The sequence below is a fragment of the Tiliqua scincoides genome, chromosome 2 (genome assembly GCF_035046505.1).
Source record: "Tiliqua scincoides isolate rTilSci1 chromosome 2, rTilSci1.hap2, whole genome shotgun sequence".
Classification (NCBI taxonomy): domain Eukaryota; kingdom Metazoa; phylum Chordata; class Lepidosauria; order Squamata; family Scincidae; genus Tiliqua; species Tiliqua scincoides.
The window spans coordinates 74,231,001-74,250,575 of NC_089822.1; the positions used below are offsets into that span (position 1 = coordinate 74,231,001).

The 19,575-nt window shown below is 43.6% G+C and overlaps 1 protein-coding gene across 4 annotated transcripts in view; it reads left to right on the top strand.

Annotated features, from left to right (window-relative positions):
• KDM4C (lysine demethylase 4C) overlaps positions 1 to 19,575 on the top strand; it is a 269,343-nt gene that overhangs the window by 63,899 nt on the left and 185,869 nt on the right. For all 4 annotated transcript variants that reach the window (XM_066613903.1, XM_066613905.1, XM_066613906.1 and 1 more), the window contains exons 8-9: positions 2,348 to 2,451; positions 13,939 to 14,076. In XM_066613903.1, the coding sequence (XP_066470000.1) occupies positions 2,348 to 2,451; positions 13,939 to 14,076 (242 nt within the window). The remainder of the gene's footprint in view (positions 1 to 2,347; positions 2,452 to 13,938; positions 14,077 to 19,575) is intronic.

Here is a 19,575-nt window from a genome sequence, read left to right on the forward strand (position 1 = left end):
GTGATTTGTGCAATAGGACTGCTCCTTTTCCCATCTGCAAAATGTTAGAGTGCATGGAATTTGTGCAAAAAAGGGTTGTGCAAAGGCTTGACTTTGCCAGTATAGCCTATTTGAATATTCAGTGCAGATTGGTTTTCAAAGCATGTATCTAGCATTGTATGTGTATCCCCTCTGAGATGATATAGGGCATAATTTTCCAGGGTCATTGTAAATATACGTTCTAAACTGATATGCTGGGCTTAATATTCTGTGCATTACCTTACTCCAGTGCTTTTCCAATTTAAATTAACTTATGACCAGTCACCACATTTGTTCAAACCCTGATTACAAATCCATATAGAAGGAGAGTTAAATAGACTCTTCTTTCTTCATTGATTTTAATTTAAAATTTTATTTAATGCAGCAAAAACCTGAAGATTTTTTTTTTAAATGTGATGGGTTCATTTGAAGTGTATGGCTAAGGCATAGGCTTTCTTATTCAAGCCTTTGAAGATATCAATCTTTAATGGTTTTGTTCTCTAAAATAAATATCTAAAGCTGCATAATGCTTTACTAGACAAATAAAGTATGGTCTGGTGTACTTTTGTTCCCTTTCTCTGAATAAAGTTGTTTACATTTGTTCAGCTGTAGAGGGATGTGGTACTTCATAGTATGGCAGGCGGTACTTGACCCATCACTATCATGATTACATAGCAGTATTCTGATTGTTCCAGAAGTGGAGATAGTTGGGGAAGTGATACACCAACAAGCAAGATGTGGGTGTGCAGAGGTCTGATCCAGGGCTGGCCAAAAATCTCCTGAGGTGGCATGCCAAATACTGCCCCCTTACCCAATGATATACCAGTCTCTACTTCCCCCACTCTCTAGTGTTCTAGATCAGAACAATTATTCCCTCCATTTTCCTCCTTCTCTGCCTCCTCTTCCTATTCCAATCCAGAGGGTGGAAGGAAAGGGAGGGACAGTGGAGACAATTAGCAGAGATGAGCGCCCCTGCTGCTTGACCTAACCACTATGCCCCTGGTCCAGCTGTTCAAAAGAGATGCGGGTCAGGAAAGGAGAGAAATAGAGTGAAAGGGAGATGAGGTGCAACAACTGCAGAAGCCTCTCCTCTTCATGCCCATAGACATACCCAGCTGCTATTCGTAGGAGACATTTCTGATGCCAGAGGTAGTTGTAAAAAAGGAGGTACATGCAAAAAATAAAATAAAATTGAAACCATGATTTAGTGTCATACTAGATATTACTTTAAACACATGATTGGTCTTGTGTACACTAACAGACCTATCCTTACCAAAGGACTAGCTGGTGGAGCACATGTTCACCGGCATACACTGTCTCAAAGGTGCTATAAAGCACTTTGCAACAGCACAAGCTCCTGGTGTACTGGCAGGAAGGCTGGAGCCTTCCTGTGCACACTAGTGGAACAACAGAAGCCTGCCAAGAGTAGGTAAGTCCAACTTAGGGGGAGGGGATTGAACAGGGCAGGGGGAGGGCAGAACGGGTGGGAGGACGGATCAGATCTGGGAGTGGGCCGAGACTGGCAGCGCCAGCATGCACCATTTCCAAACCAATTTCCTGGGCATGATTGGCCTGCATGGATCTTTGTGGACTTGCGTCAGCATGTTGACCTGTTGTGGCTGCTGGAGCTTACCTTGAGGAGATCTCCAGTAGCTAAAAGTGGGATGCAATATAACATACAGTGGTACCGCTTCATCACCACTTAAGGATTTAGGTGAAGTTGGGCTGTGAGTCCCCCCACATACAAACTGATTTCATTCTGAAGGTGTGTCTGGAAGTTGGAACTTATATACCTTTCACCAGCCCAGCACTATCAAACATGCACAAAAGCATCACAAAGGATGTACTGTGCCTTTGTGAAAGTGCTGAAGCAGTTGTCTGTTAGTCAAACAGCCAGTATGCTTGTTTTTTATTTCACAGCATCTGATTTTCTCTTTGCAGATTGGAACCATGGCACAAGGAGAAGTTTTTTTTTTTTTAATCTGCCCCTATCAAGGTCCTGATCTATATTGTCCTCCTTTCCTCTGGCTGCTGTTTGTTCTGGGGGAAAAATCTCCCGTTGCTGTCAACAGCTCTGAACCTGGTTTATGTGTATGTGTGTTGGGATTGGGGGAAAGACTGTTGCTGAGATCCCTGATTCAGGAGATCTTGGCTCAAGGAACTCCATGTTAATAGGTTCATATTCTTGGTTGAGAACCCCAGAACTTTGTAGCACTGTTGATTGTGATACAATCAGAATGAAAGCATATTATTGTGAATTCAGCAAAAGATTAAAATGTTCTTGGTTATTGTGACTCATACAGATTTCTGTTTGTTTTTGCCTTGGTAGGATTCTTCCCAAGCAGTTCTCAAGGGTGTGATGCTTTCCTACGCCATAAGATGACACTAATTTCTCCTTCAATATTGAGAAAATATGGAATTCCATTTAACAAAGTGAGTTGTTTAGGCTTTGAGTCTTTATCCTTCATATTAAAGCTTTAGTAGTTAAATATGGAAGTCTAACAAAAATCATTTGATTTTGATACAAATTCCAGCTCCAAGTGTTCAATTAAAACCAGGTGTATGAAATGAAGGGAGGTATACCTGAAATCATCACCCTCCTGTATATGTGCTCCTGAAAGAATGAGCAATGAATGTGAAATATTCTTGATAGCTATGGTGATCCCTAAGAGTGATGCTACAAAGAATCCAAGCACACTTCTTTGATTCAGTCCTTGTCACAACCCCGTTGCTTAAAAAAAAAAATACATGTGCCAGTGTCACATGAGATACACCAGAAATGTGTGTATAGGCCACATTCCAGGACTCTACTGGGATCTGTCTGGTAGCTCACAACCCTCCTCCTTGAATTCTGGGTGAGGGATAAAGGGGGGGAATGTCTGTGGCCGACTGTTTCTTCCAGCTCCTGTCTCTTGCTCACACACACATGTTCACACTTGCAAGCCTCTTGGAAGTGCTGAAATGCAGTTTTGAAGGAAGTGGAGAGGTGATTGCCCTCTATATTAAAGAGGTAGGCAGGTTGTTTAATCAAAAGAGGAAAAAACGTAATTAAATAAGGGGGGAAAGGGAAGGCAAAAGACAAACTGTCAAATTCTATATTTGTGATCAGAGGCAAACCTGAAATGACAATAAATTGTTTTATAGGTAAAAGTTCTCTAGTTGGTATGCTTTCTTACAACTTAATATGATTCAGTTTGTATCTGAATGTTCCTAGCATCGTTGAAGTAAAACCTCAAAAATTAATACTGTTCTTGCAACAGTAATTTCCTTGACCTGGCAGGAATTTGCTGAAAAACTCCTTGTGATCAGCTCTTTTTAAAATGTCCTTTTGGAGAGGAAGGCAGCCCAAATTCTGATTGCTTGGTAAGGAGCCACCAGATTTTCCCACTGGTGATTCAGGTGGTTTGCCTTTGGTTATCGAACAGATGTGAGCTAATCTTACAAGGGATTTGTCAACCTTTGGTTTGTACAACGGAGCTTTGGCAGAATGATTCCTAAGCATTGCAGTATTCAGAGGGGAGTGTCATGGAGAGGAGATGTCATGTTCACTACAGCAATCCGCACAGAAATGCTGAACCACCATAGGAAAATTGCCTTCCTGCATGAGGAAGGACTGAGATGAGGAGCCAGGGTGAGGTTAGCTGAGGTGAGGAGGAGTCTGGTTCATTGCCTTTCATTTGGTTTTTTGAGGCGTGTGGCAGTAATTCCCTACCCTCTTACTTAGCTCCTTTCTCGTGGATTCCCCATGAACAAATCAGAAAGTGGATTGCAAAGGAAGTGAATCAGAGAAGCCCCTTCCATGGCAAGCTAGAGGGAGGTAGCTGCAGTCTCAGGGTGAAAGGCAGCTTGAGTCTGCTTACTACTGGGCACAGATTCTGAGTTCTCTGCTCAGTGGCAGAGCAACAAAGACTCCCAGGGAATATTGGAAATTGGGGAAAGCACAAAGAACAGGGGGATTCAAAAGGAGAAGAAAAGGAAACAGAAGGGGTGGCAGAAAAGATGGAAGAGCAGGAGCAGATGGAAGGAAAAAGAGGGAACAATGTGGAAGAAAGGAGAAACAGAGAAAGATGGTACTAAAGACTGGGAAGAGAAGAAATCTTTCTTCCCAGTTATCTCCTGCTAACTGGACAGGAGGCACTTTTTCAAGGGGTGGTCTTCTTATATTCAGCAGGGGGAGAGTAACTGTCCCTTTTCACCCCAGCACAGTGTCTTTTCTAGTGGTGGTTTGCTGATGTTCTTCTCTGTTTTTTTGGATTGTGAACCCTTTTGGGGCAGGGAGCAATTTACTTATTTGATTTTGTCTGTAAATTACTTTGAGAACTTTTTTGTTGAAAAGCAGTCTATAAATACTGTTTATAATAATAATAAATACAACTGAGAGAGAGGTGGGTAGGGAAATACAAGACAAATGAAGATGAGAGAAAGAGGGAAAGGGGAAGAAAAAGTGGAGACGTGGAAGGAGGGTAAACGATAAACCTTGCAGTGAAAATAGCAGAGAAGGTCCCCAACCATCCCCAGCATGAACTGAAACTCCTAGGGGTGGAATCTGGGGGCTAAGGGTCCAATCCTATGCAACTTTCCAGTGCTGGTGCAACCGCAATGCAGCCCTGAGGAAAGGGAACTAATGTTCCCTTACCTGGAGGAGACCTCAGTGACTGTTCCTCAACTGTGGAATGCAGTGCATGCCTTATTGTAACGGCTGCACCAGCGCTGGAAAATTGGATAGGATTTGACCCTAAGGCAGCATTCTCTGTTCAAAGGTGAATCTAAAGGGCTAATAGCATCCCTTTAATTTAGAACAGGCTCCCTCCCTCTGTACCTGTGTGAAACCAATGCAGGGGAGGAAGATAGATGGATGGGCTTCTCTATGTAAAGGACAATCCCCTTTTTCTTTTATTGGAATTATCAATAAAACCTATTGAAAGCAGCTATCCCAGGACCTGTAGACTCTCTGTGCTGAAATTTATTTGATTTGTATCCCACCTTTCTCCCCAAAGAGGCACTCAAGGTGGTTTACAACAACATAATACATATATGAACTATAAAACACATAAAAATATAAAATACATATATTAACACAGTATTTAAAAAATCCAACTGGTGGCAAGCAGCAACTGTAAAAACAATTGGTTTTATAATTTTAATTAATAAAAACCACCAAACATCAATCTGCAAGGCTTTTTGAAAGAGGGAGGTCTTCAGGCCTTGCCAGAATACTTCTAGAGAAAGAGCAGTTCTCAACCCAAAGTGGAGGGAATTCCATAGGACAGGCACAGCTATAGAAGGCACTCGTAGAAGGCCCTATTTCTGGTTGCCATCCTCCCTAACCTCTCTCAAAGGCGTCACATCCAGAAGGGCCCTCTCAGATAAGTGAAAAGGATGAGCTGAATTATATCGAAGGAGGCAGATTCTTTGCTGTCAAAGCAGCTGTCTGTCAAACCGCTGACCTCCAACAACTGCATAAGCTGCCACATTCTGTGCTAGTTGCAACCACAATAGTTTAATCTTGATGTCAGCTTGGCATGAATCACCATGGTCAAATCTAACTGAGACAGGCATTGCTGCAGCTGGTGCACCAGCTGAAGCTTGACAAAGACACCTCTGGCCACAGCCAACACCTGACCATCCAGGATCAGTTGTGAATCCAGGAGAACCCCTGTGGACCTGCTCTGTTGGGGAAGTGCAATCCCATTCAAAGCATCAAAGCAAAGTATCTGCATCTGAATTTCTGAACCAGGAATAAATACTGTTAATAAGACTTCTATCTGTCCAGATTAGTTTCAGCTTGTTAGCCCTTATTCAGATCCCAACCACCACCAGACACCACTCCGTGACCACAACAGCCCCTTTGGTATCAAGTGGAAAGGAAAGATATTGCTGAGTGTCATCAGCATACTGATGGCACTCCGTATCCCTGACCGTTCCCAGCAGTTTAATGTAGATATTAAATAACATGGGAGACAGTAATGAATCCAGTGGCACCCCATGTAGGCCAGGGCACTGAAGAGATGTCCCCCAACACCACCATCTTCTACTAAACCTGCCCCCTTCCTGGACCTGATCCACCAATCCCCTGCCTGTCGCCTCCCCATTCTGTACTTCCTCGCTACAGCCTCATTCCCCCCTCTGTCCCCGTTTTGCCCTCCCCCATCCCATTCCACCTCCCCCACCAACATACCTGCCATGGTGCACACTGTTGGAGGGATGTTTACAACTATCATAAGGCAGTCAGCACTGGCAGAACACTTACTAGCATTGAGCTTCCCTTCATTAACACCATGTGAAGAGAATATAAAATTCTTTCTTTTTTAAAAAATAGGATCTTTTCCCTCTTTTTTTCATAGGATTATCCTGATCTGCTTCCATCAGAATTTTGTATGTTAGATAAAAGCTGTTGTAATTAGCTGAATACCCCAAAGCCTTAAAAACAAACGATCTATATGTGTTATGTAAACCTCTAACTTATAAAAGTAATGCCGACACTGGAGCAATTGAAAGAATAAAAAAATTAGCCCCCAGATGTCTTTGAGTTAACTGTGTGTAAGACATGACCACCTCATATTGGACTGGATCAATAAATTACACAATGTTATTTCTCTCACGGTAATCAAAATTTCTCAGTCCTCTAGTCATGTCAAATGCAGTGCTATGTTCAGAGGGAAAATATCAGGTGCTAGTCTGGTTCTGTCCTTGCCCCAGACATTTAATAGCATAGTATGAATAGCATTGGGAGTACACATTGCCCTTTTCTGCTGATATGTTTGATCAAAATAAAACTGAAACTGTCAGGAAATGCAAGAGGATTCCTATTTAAGTTTTTTAGACTCATTTTTGCAGGAATTCAGTCTGTATCTTATCATTCCATGACTAGGAACTTTCCAGTTCTCCATTTAAGTATTTCAAACAGTTAAATACATTTTTTTAATGTCACCTTGTGCCACCAGAGAGCAGTCTATACTCAACTGTAGTTCTAATTAATAGGCTTCTGTGAAAACATGAATTGAGAGAATCAGGCTGTGATCTCTCGTGGCTTGGAGTGATAGAAATGGAAACGTGTTGAACACTGATAAGCCAGCCTACGCCTACCAGGTGACAGCTGAACTGCCGGTTATTGCAATAGCACACCTGCTAAACTGTCATCAGTGGGGGTGAGTGACAAGATAAATTTGGGAATTGCTGGCACAGAAAATGCTCATACTTATATGCACTTTCACCATACTCTTAAACTCCAATCACAATCTCAGCATGTGCACCTGTGTGCATACTCCTATATTTATGTGCTTATGCTTTGACAAAGTATGTAGTTGCTACCAATTTATAATGGAACTAAAGGATAACATACATATTTATATAAAATGGAGCTCTCTTCTTCATTTGCTCTACTATAATTTCCCAGTTCCATTATTTTGTTGACTAAGTATATAGTGGTGTGTGCACATGTGTCATATGAAACACAAACATGGAATTATAGTACTCCTCTGATCACATTTAAACATGCAAGTCTCATCATGCATATGTAAGCTGCAAGATCAGAAATTTGCTTTTATGTTTTACAACTTCCATACTTGACTAAAAGTAAAGTATACATTAATACAATGTTTCGTTTGCCAGGATAACGTTTCATATTTAATATGCCATCCTGAATTACCCAGGCACCAGGTTGCCTATGGACTTGAGTGGAATTTTCAATGTTCTATCACTATATTTACAGTTACTCTACAATTACATTTAAAATTACTATAATAAAGCTTCGTTTAGTGTTTTTGAATACTTCATGTTAGATTCTAGCTTAGGTCAGACCTCCAAGTGGTTGAGTTTAGGAGTCTCCAGGGGTACTAGTTTCCCCATCCAAGTGGTCAGAAATGGGCAGTGGAGTCCAGACAGTGGATGACGTTTCAGATGCATCCTGTTGAACTGTTGAACAGTGATTGTTCAACAGGCCAGAGGCAGGCATGTAGTGCAAGAACTTGAGGTCAAGTTCTAGAAGCAGTAAGCCAAAGCTCCATAGAAGTAGAGGCAGATGGCATAGCCAAAGACGAGCACACCATAGGTCAGTTTCCTAAACGAAGCAGTATCTTAGCAAGACAAATCAGACTGAGGAAGAAGTGGAAAACTCTGAAGCCAGGGCTTGAGAAGGCCCAGGGGACAATGACTGGTTCTTGGGGTCAGCTGACTGAATACTCAGCTATCGGACAAGGCTGGTGTGGTAGCCTGAAGCACCTTAAAGCTCATAGCTTAATTTGCAGGATTGGTGTTTGATGAAAAACACTGGTGACAGAGAAGGTAAAGCATTGGAACCTGTTTGCTACAAACCTTATGGCCTATCTTGTCAGCTAGTTACACTACTGTTGCAAATGCGACATGCTAGAGAGTGCAACTTGGCTGCTGCTGGAAGTGACTGGGTCTGCATGGTGCAAGAGTGGGGTTGTCCTCTGCTGCAGGTAAGACCACGTGCAGGGGCAGGAAGGAAGTAGGGAGGGGCAGAACGGGGCCAGAGGGGTGGGCAGAATGGAGAGGTGATGGGACTGGGAAGAAGGTGGACTGGGCCTGGGAAGGGGTAGGTGCACTGATTGCTGCATCCCTGAATCCTGACACCTTTCCTGGGCTCAATCCACCTTCACAAGTACATGCAGACTTGTGCCAGCAATATTGCTGGCACAGGTATGAGACCCTGTGGACTGCCATGGGTTTACTCCAAGGCAAGGGAACAAATGGTCCCTTACTCTGAGTAGGCCTCTGGAGGCCGAAACTCCCTATACAGCAGATGCTACATTGGCATCACTGCATTGCTGTGCTGGGAGTTAGGCAGGATTGGGCTGTTAGTTTTCCACACACACACGCTCTGCATCATACACATGTACACACTTAATTTTGTGTGATCAGAGTAATACTCATGAGACATCCTTTTTACTTCTGGTTATTCAAAAAAACCCACTGGACAGTGCTACATATTTTTTCTAAATATATGTTGTTCAAATACTTAGTGATTCTCAGACTTTATCACTGGGACCCACTTTTCAGCATGAGAATTTGTCAGGATCCACTGGACGTGATGTCATGACCAGAAGTGACATCATCAAGCAGGAAAAATTTTAAAGCAGGAAAATTTTTAACAATCCTAGGCTCCAACCCTTACCCAGGAATAAGTTCCATTTACTATTATTAAAAGCATGTACACAATAGCCTGTTAAAGTATAGATCTGTAACATTTGTTCAAATGCAGTCATGTACCATGGTAGCATCAAGTCTACTATATTAAAAATAAAATATTGAAATGAATGGGGACCGACCTGAAATTGGCTCATGACCCACCTAGTGGATCCCAAGCCCAGTTTGAGAAACACTGACTTAGGGCCAAGTCCTATCCAACTTTCAAGCATTGATGCATGTCAACGAGGCATGTGCTGCATCCTGCAGTGGAGAGGCGGTCACAGAGGCCTTCTCAAGGTAAGGTTTGTTCCCTTATGTCGGGGCTGCATTGTGGCTGCATTGGTGCTGGAAAGTCGGATAGGATTGGGCCCTTGCATGATGTGTCTCAGTTAAGAAGTAGTTTCTTCCAAATCCAGTTGAGAAAGTGTGCGTTTCCATCATGAGATATCTTTCATGAGTCACTTTATGGCATAGACCCAGATAGATCCCCATTCTTGTGAGTAAGTTTCTAATGTGCTGCTCTGCCTCATCACAATTTGTCAAGCAGGTTTATTTGTGAGATTTTCCAGATGTCTAGGAAACTCATTAGTGAAGTTTTTTTGTTTGTTTAAATGAAGTGAACCAATCTTTTAGGCAGTTGAAGGAAAGAAGTGGTTAACCTATCTTTATTGCACCATTTACTAATCATATCAGACTTGAACTATGGAGTGTTTGATATGGACTTATAAGAACAGCCCCACTGGATCAGGCCATAGGCCCATCCAGTCCAGCCTCCTGTATCTCACAGCGGCCCACCAAATGCCCCAGGGAGCACACCAGATAACAAGAGACCTCATCCTGGTGCTCTCCCCTACATCTGGCATTCTGACTTAACCCATTCCTAAAATCAGGAGGTTGCGCATACACATCATGGCTTGTACCCCATAATGGATTTTTCCTCCAGAAACTCGTCCAATCCCCTTTTAAAGGCGTCTAGGCTAGACGCCAGCACCACATCCTGTGGCAAGGAGTTCCACAGACCGACCACGCGCTGAGTAAAGAAATATTTTCTTTTGTCTGTCCTAACCCGCCCAACACTCAATTTTAGTGGATGTCCCCTGGTTCTGGTATTATGTGAGAGTGTAAAGAGCATCCCCCTATCCACTCTGTCCATCCCCTGCATAATTTTGTATGTCTCAATCATGTCCCCCCTCAAGCTTCTCTTTTCTAGGCTGAAGAGGCCCAAACGCCGTAGCCTTTCCTCATAAGGAAGGTGCCCCAGCCCCGTAATCATCTTAGTCGCTCTCTTTTGCACCTTTTCCATTTCCACTATGTCTTTTTTGAGATGCTGCGACCAGAACTGGACACAATACTCCAGGTGTGGCCTTACCATCGATTTGTACAACGGCATTATAATACTAACCGTTTTGTTCTCAATACCCTTCCTAATGATCCCAAGCATAGAATTGGCCTTCTTCACTGCCGCCGCACATTGGGTCGACACTTTCATCGACCTGTCCACCACCACCCCAAGATCTCTCTCCTGATCTGTCACAGACAGCTCAGAACCCATCAGCCTATATCTAAAGTTTTGATTTTTTGCCCCAATGTGCATGACTTTACACTTACTGACATTGAAGCGCATCTGCCATTTTGCTGCCCATTCTGCCAGTCTGGAGAGATCCTTCTGGAGCTCCTCACAATCACTTCTGGTCTTTACCACTCGGAAAAGTTTGGTGTCGTCTGCAAACTTAGCCACTTCACTGCTCAACCCTGTCTCCAGGTCATTTATGAAGAGGTTGAAAAGCACCGGTCCCAGGACAGATCCTTGGGGCACACCGCTTTTCACCTCTCTCCATTGTGAAAATTGCCCATTGACACCCACTCTCTGCTTCCTGGCCTCCAACCAGTTCTCAATCCACGAGAGGACCTGTCCTCTAATTCCCTGACTGTGGAGTTTTTTCAGTAGCCTTTGGTGAGGGACCGTGTCAAACGCCTTCTGAAAGTCCAGATATATAATGTCCACGGGTTCTCCCGCATCCACATGCCTGTTGACCTTTTCAAACAATTCTATAAGGTTTGTGAGGCAAGACTTACCCTTACAGAAGCCATGCTGACTCTCCCTCAGCAAGGCCTGTTCGTCTATGTGTTTTGAGACTTGAGGGACCATATCACTGAGATTGGTCTTGTTGCAGCAGTGGAGTGTGCCGGTAGACCCTATTCAGAAAGACAGAATTTACTGCCTCCACAATGGCAAGATACAACCCCTAAGTCTTTTGTCTCCTTAATAGGACATTGAGGCAGAGAGAGCACCAGACAGGCCTAGACTCAGTATACCACACTTTAGATTTGCAGCAATGTAGTATACAAAAGCTGGCTAGGATTTAGCAATGTGATACTATTTTAGAAATGGTTAATTCTTTATCTCATGGAGCTAATATTGTAGATTGTACTTGTTTCTGAACAAGCCTTCGATAGTACATGATGGTGCCTGCGCATTTGGAGGAGTGGTTTTCCAGTGAGTTCTAGAAGTCACCCCAAAATTGCTCTGTGAATTATCACACAGCCTCTCCAAGGCTCAGAACGGCTCCAAACATGACTGGAGCAAAGTTCTGGTCATGGTCGGAGCACAGGTGAGCTCTGAAAATTGCAGATTTCATTATCCATGATTTTCAGTTTCCATGCGGGGTCCGGGAACAGAACCCCTGCAGATAAAGACGCTCCACCTGTATTCTGAGATGGTAGCATAGTTCTCTATATAGACTGTGAAATGGTTCTTCTGTAGTTCCTAATGTCAGTCACTAGCATGGCTGTTATGTAACTTGTATCTCAAATAGTTGCCTCTAAGCATATGCATGTTTTGCAGTGGTAATAATGGTTAAGACAAAGTTCCCTCTTAAGACAGGTTTTTATAGCTTTTCTATATTGTATATTTTCTGCTGCTTAGATGCTCTGTTGCCCCTGGGGGTTGGGGGATAAGAATAGGCCCTCAGTTTACCCCTCAGCCACCAGGTAGATGGGGCTCGTTAGCCTGGGAAGGCAGCTCATCTAAGAGAAGGAGAACTCTGATCCCAAACCTCCACTGCCTTGTGGCTACTTGCAGTTATGGAAAAGGCTTCAGGAGTCAACCTCGAGGCAAAATCCGGAGCCAGAATCCCTGAGGCAGTTCATGGCTGAACACAGTCACATTCTGGCAACTCCTGCGATGCCACTGGAACCAACCGTATTGGCTTCTGCCTTTCCATTGGACCATTTCAGTGATTTGGAGAGGGGGGATTTGCTGCATTTGTAACAGTCTATCCTCCATATCTACTTTACCCAGGCTTCACGCACTGGAGAGGACACTCTGTTCCAGAACCACTATTCAGAGTGCGATACCATAGTCTTCCTAGACTGAAGGATGCCAATAACAAGATGCTCTGTGCTAATAGTTAAACCTAGAGCTCAGAAACAATTCCTCAAGGATTGTTTATTGGGAGATCTGGTTGATCAGAGGGCCACAATTTATTTATTTATTGGATTTGTATTCCGCCTTTCTCCCCAAAGGGCACCCAAGGTGGCTAACAAATTAAAAAACACAAGGCAGATAAACATTAAAAATACACTTTAAAACAATTAAAAACAGATAAAATACATGACAGCAGACTGAAAGCACGCAGTAAAAGACATACCGTAAGTTATAAATTTATAAAAACAGCCCTTATGGTGCCTCAAAGGCTTTACTGAATAAATGTAACACTATTAGCAATGATTAGCTTTCATCATTTAGAATTAATCATTGATGGTTTGCTGATAAAGTAAGATCTCCTTGTGGCAGGGTAGATCCATCAAATTGGTAAAATTTGGAGAAAAAAAGTATGGAAAACTCCTGTGTGGGAAAGTTGCTTTAGAGGAGTAGATGCAATCACAGAATCCTAGAATGTTAGGGTTGTAAGGGATCTTGTGAGCAACTTTCCTGCTCAGGACTCAGTCCTATCTAACTTTTCAGCACTGATACAGCTGCAGTGCAGCTCTGAGTTATGGGAACAAATATTTCCTTGAGGAGGCTTGTGGGACTGCTTCTCCACCATAGGATGCAGCACACACCCTGTAGGCATGGCTGCATCATTGCTGGAAAGTTGGATAGAATTGGACCCTCAGTGTGGGCAACTATTGCCTCATCCCTGACAGGAGGCCATACAGCCTTTCACTGAAAGCCTCAAATGAGGGAGAGCTCACTTTTGCTTGAGGGAGACTGTTTCAGGGCCACAAAGCTTTTACAGTTAAGAAATGCTTCCTAACATCTAACTCGGGAGGGATGCTGCAGCCTTTTGGGTGCCAGTTGTGGTGCTTTGTATATCTGTCTGCAGATACTAAATTCGTCCTTTATTTCACAACATAATGCCAAATTCAGGGTATTTTGGGGATAACTTTTATTTATTTTATCCTGTCAGTGGCAATTTGGTCATTGATGAACTGGCAACAGCCCAGTGACTCATGTCATAGGCCAAAGAACTTTTTGGGGAAAGAAAAGGCATACCTTTGCTAATTAAGCAATGTAATGATGTGGGGGCTCCATGAGCACGGCATTAGTGGCTACCATCTGCTTCGTACTGCACCACTCCATGCAAGTGCCAGTGTTCTGGGGCTCCCTGAGACTGCACGCATGCACTCATGGGGTTCCTTAAGACTCCGTTTAGGAGTGTAAAGAGCTCCAGAGACCAAAATGTTTGAGAACCATGGGTCTGGAAGCATGGAGTGTACTATAAATGGCAACATATTGACACATTTGTTGTCTTTTTTGTGCTTTAGATCACACAGGAAGCAGGAGAGTTCATGATCACTTTCCCATATGGATACCATGCAGGATATAATCATGGTTTCAACTGTGCAGAGTCAACAAATTTTGCAACAATCAGATGGATTGATTATGGAAAAGTTGCTAAGTTGGTAAGTCAAACTGCATTACTAATAATGAGCTATCAAACTTGAACTTGTCAAAATGGAACCTGCGAATTTAGAAATACATGATAGAAATGACAAGACTGGAAGTTCTAGTACAACTTTCATTGCTTTAATTTATTCATATAGCAAAACTTTCTGATTTCAATTGTTTCCAAGCTGCATACTTCAGTCTTTTTCTTGCCCTGCTGAAAAGATTCCCTTCTACAGGTACAGCCTATTTATTCACGAATTTTTTATCTGCAGATTTACCTCAATGGGGTGGGGGTACTGAAAGTCACACATGCCTTTGCCTCATTTGTCCTGCGCTGGTGTCTGTTTCCAGGCAGCCCAAAACATTGCAAAAAGGCTCTGCCTTGCCCAGGCAGGGAATAGCCCTGGAGCCATGGAAGAGGTTCCCCTTGAGGAGGAACAGTAACATTCCTGGAGCCCCTGAGCCAGCTGAGGCTGAAGAGGGGGTCGGAAAACCCGTGTAACCAGAACACGTGTAGCGAGGTGGAGCTCTCTCTCTCATTCACACACACGCAGGGGCAGGTGTGGTAGCAACAGGGGATTGCTTTAAAAAACCCAGGGAGTGTTTGCCGAATCCCCCCCATTGAGATGGTGCAGGCAATCACTGACACAAGCAACCCCCCCCCCCATGGTGCAGGCAATCACAAGCAAGCCTTCCCACCAAGCAAAGCATGAGATTTAGCCTACAGTCCTCTCCACACTTTCCATTGACTACAGTGGGGCTTACTCCTTAGTAGAAACGCATAGGGCTGGACCTTTAAAAGCTCAGCATTCCAGCTGTGAAAGAAGCTGGGCAGCTGGCAACGGGGAGGGCTCAGGAGGGGGAGGCAGGGGGGGGGAGGAGAGGTGATTGCTTTAAAAAACCCAGGGAGTGTTTGCTGAATCCCTGCCCCCCCCCCCATGCAGCCTCTCCTGCTCCAGCAAGCCTTCCCAAGTGAACCTTGGGAAGCCTTGGAGAGACAGGTGAGGGTGAGCAGAGAGCTGGACTACAAGTCCCAGAATGCTCCGGGCAGAGGAGCTTCCATGATGGCGGTGGCCAGGGAGGGCTGCAGGGGCAGCAGCAGCGAAGAGGAGGAGGAGAACCTGCAGTGCTGTTGGGAGGCCGCCTGGGACACAGAGGATGAGGCTTCCCAAGCAAGTTCACCATTCCAACTGTGAAAGAAGCAGGACAGCTGGCAACAGGAGGGCTGAGTACGGAGTGGAGGGAAGGGGGTTGATAGCAGTTGCCTTAGTTTCCTTCCATCTGGAAGTGTCAGGCTGCAGTGTATTTGCGTAATTCTATGGAATTTAGCACAAAGCGTTTTTTGTTAATTGCGCTGAGTCACGGAATGGAACTAACGCGGATAAATAGGCTCCACCTGTATACATTTTGGCGTTCTAAATGCTCACATTGTAAGTACTTCTGGTTGAATTCACATTCAGTTAATGATTTGTCTTGCCAGCTTTCCAAATGTTCCACCACTTTTAACGTTCAAGTAAAGTTGCTTCTGTTTTATTACTGTAATTTGCATATAAGGGATTATATGTATATACTATACTGTAGATGCATTTATGTATAAACCATACTATGTTGTCAGATGGCACATGCCAGGGAATCCAGTGTTAAACTAATGTAGTGGTTTACAAATTTTGTAGCATCAGGCCCAGCTGAACTATGCCTAAGTTCTGCCCCCATCACTGTCTGAACACTTCTTCCACCCTATGTCCCTGCCACATCTTCAAAATAGGTGAAGGGGGAAGAGTGGGTTCCTGTTCTGCTCAACTGTTTTGAAGATGCAGTAGAGGACGAAAATTAGGAAGTTGTAGCCATGGACACAGTGGGGTTGGTTATCCCAATCACTTTCCTGGAAGAAGAGAGATGGGGAACAGGATTGCAGTGATCATTACTCCAATTCTGTCACCATGATCTTTGGTAGTGGTACTGAAGGAGAAGATAAATACTCCCCTCCCCCCACCCTGGTCTCACTTGCTTTCCAAGGAGAGTGAGCAAGAAAAAATGGGCAGAGGCAGGGTGAAGTGGTTGGGCGGGCAGTGGGCCAAGGAGGAGGATGAACAGCTGCAGGGTGTGGGGCTACTTTCTCCAATCTTTTCCTCAAAGCAGCTGCTTCACCCATCCTGCTTTCTTCATTAAGACCAAAGTGCTTGCCAGTTGTACATTACACAGAGCCAAGGTTCAACTGACCCATGGAATTTGTCTTTTGCCACACACTTACTTTACACTCTTCTGCATCCCAGACTTATACTATGAAATTGCTGTTTCTGAGCTCTCTTTTTGTTAAGCTGAAGGTCAAACTACACATAACATTAAGCTCATTATTAAAAGACAGGCTTAAAATTGGAAATGTCTTGCAAAAAGCAGCTCTGTGTTTGTGTGGGGGCAATGTACATTGGGGCTGCAGTGCATGGGGAGAAGGACTTAATGCTTTCCTCTGTGCTATTCCCATGCAAAATGAAAGTGGTGATTTGACCCTGAAGCAGTTATTTGTTGTAAATAGATTTTTGGCATGAAAACAGTAAGAAAATATGAAGACCCCTCAGCTACTTCTTGTGCAAAGAGACATTTCCAATTTTAAGCCTGTCCCTTAATGGTGGGCTTAGCATACCATGTTGATAGCCCTGAGGCCAATAAGCGTATCTAGCTGATCAAAATTTAAGGCTTGAGAGAAGGGCAGATGGGACACTTCCTCAGACTTTGGTGGATTTTATTATTTACTTAATGGAGCTTACATTCATCTTAGTTGGCTGGAGTTCTATCTTTCTGTGGACAAGGATTTTGAGTTATTTTACTTGAGTGCATTTTGTTAATGTTGGTAAAACAGATGAACCAGTGACAATTGCTTTGTGTGTTTTGCTACGGTCTTCTTTAATGTGTGCTGAGCTGATAATATTTGTGCTGAACTAGGAGCTGTATGCAGACATTAAAACTGCTGAATATAAGTGTTTACATACCATTTTCATTATTTTCCCTCTCTTTTTAGAAAATAAAGATTTCCTTAGAAGTGATGGTATAAAACCCGTTACTTTAATCTGAAAGTAAGCTTTTAAATTTCTTTGTAGATTTAATACAGCATAGATTGAAAAAGAAACATTTTGACTAATCAGTGTCACACAAGTACCAGGCTATTTTTTAAAACTTATTTATGTCAGGAACTGTTTTATCAGGAAGTTATAGGAAGTGGCAGTGAATCAGGAAGTAGGTGAGAGAAGCCCTTAAGCCCTTTTCTCAATTTGAATAGCAACAGAGCTTGAATAGCAACTTCCTTTAGGCACCTTAGCCAATCACATGCCTATGTTTTGCCTTGGAAGTGGGTATATATGACCAACTGGGATACCTAAGGGAAGAATTTTTGGAGAGCCTTTGTTACTGTTCACATAGGGAGATTAAAGAACAATTTGCCAATGTCTGGAAGTTATAGTACAGTATTTTGTATTACCCTTTCCTGAGCATGTATTCCATGTGTTGGGAGGCAGACAACATGAACTGTCTGTTTTTAAGAATCTATATTATTCTGTTGTGTGTCTTTGCCAAGGTCCAAACAAGTATGTTTCTCAGCCCTTCCTATGGTGGTACTTTTTATTACTCTTGTTGCGTTTCTGACCCTATTGAAGAATAAAATATATACGTGATGCCTGTAACTGAAGAACTGGCTGGTTAGTTCAGCCAATATATGGAATTTTGTCCTCATTCCTTTCTGTTTCTTGGCTGCCCCATTGCTTAAGAGAAGCCACAGGGAAGAGAAACAGCAGTTGCTACTAGCAGCATTTCCTGTCTATGCAGTTTTCAAGGTACTACAGTCCTATCTAGGACTCAACTCTATACCTAGCAACTGTCCGTCCCCTTGATTTCCTACCTGCAGCTATACCCTCCAAAGCTCCACTGTCTACATCAGCGATTTTCAACCTTTTTCATCTCATGGTACACTGACAAGTCACTAAAATTGTCAAGGCACACCACCAGTTTTTTGACAATTGACAAGGCACACCCATTGATAGCAGGGGCTCGCAACCCCCAGTGACCCTACTAACAAATGTCCCTGCCCCAAACTCTCGCGGCACACCTGCAGACCCTCCGTGGCACACTAGTGTGTCACCGCACAGTGGTTGAAAATGGCTGTTCTGCATGTTTCCTGCCTGTTTATAGCTTACCGTTCATCCTATCCTTGAGCCTTATATAAGGTTGTTCTCCAGTTCTGTGTTTTTCTTGACTATTTCTTTCTTCCACCCCATGTCTCTACCACTCATTGTTCCCTTGGGTATATACTTTTCAACCTTCTGCTTATTTTTGTGCCCCTTTTCACTATACTCCTTGGTTTGCTAGCAGTGATCAGGAACTTTGAATGTTGTAGATCAGGGGTGCTCAATAGGTGGATTGCGATCTACCGGTAGATCGCAAGGCAAAATGAGTAGGCAAAATGAGCACCCCCCCCTTCAGGTGCCTCTGGGAGGAAACGCCGGGAGTAAGGCCCATTGTACTCAATGGGGCTTACTCCCAGGTAAGTGTGGCTAGGATTGCAGCCTCACAGCCTAATCCTAGGCATGTCTACGCAGGAGTAAGTCCTGTTATACTCAGTGGGGCTCAAGGTACACCAACATACATTGTACACATAAATGTTATATGTTATGATGACGCGAACATTGTAAAAAAATCTCTGGTAGATCTCCGGGCCTTGCTGGGTTTCAAAGTAGCTCTCGAGCCAAAAAAGTGTGAGCACCCCTGTTGTAGATAGTATCACTATTTTATAACATACAGTTGTAATTCCTACAAACTTCATTACTCATTAGCTAATTAATTGTAAAGAGGCATTTCTCAAGTGCTGTTGACTTCCAGGGTGAAAAAGAAATTGCAGCTGGAATCTTTTTCATTTGTGAGCACGCTTTCATGAAATTTATGTAAAACCTACCAGAGAAGTGCATGATCCATTTCCTAGTGCAACTGAAAGGTCAATAGGTGGTATGCTAAGGAGCTTGATAATGAATCATGATTTTCCTTCTCCCTGAATGACAGTAATTGGCATCAGAAAGTACATAAGAAAATTTCTGGACAGTACTTACGCATTTTTCCCCCTCTGCACATTCATTGCTACTTACTAAGATTAATTTTGTTTATTTGTTTTATTTGTACCTTGTTCTTCAGTCAACAATTTCCATGGCCTCAGAGCATCTTACATAAAACCAAACAGTGGGAAATTGTAACAGAAAAAGATGGGGGGGCAGCATATGCCTACTGCTGCGGTTTTCAAACTCTCAAGTTTGAAATCCGCAGTAAGTCTTTGCGGGGGCGGGGGGGAGGCAGCAGGGGCAGAGGGAAGGCAGCGACGCGATCCCCAGGATTGTGTCACTCAGGGGGCTGCAGGGACTGGGATGCACTCACCAGTCCCTGCAGCAGCCGTCCCTGTGTGCGGGGAGCCCTGTGTGAGCGCCTGCAGGGCGCCCCAGGTCAGGGAAAGGGAGAGTGGAGCGATCTGCTCTGTATCT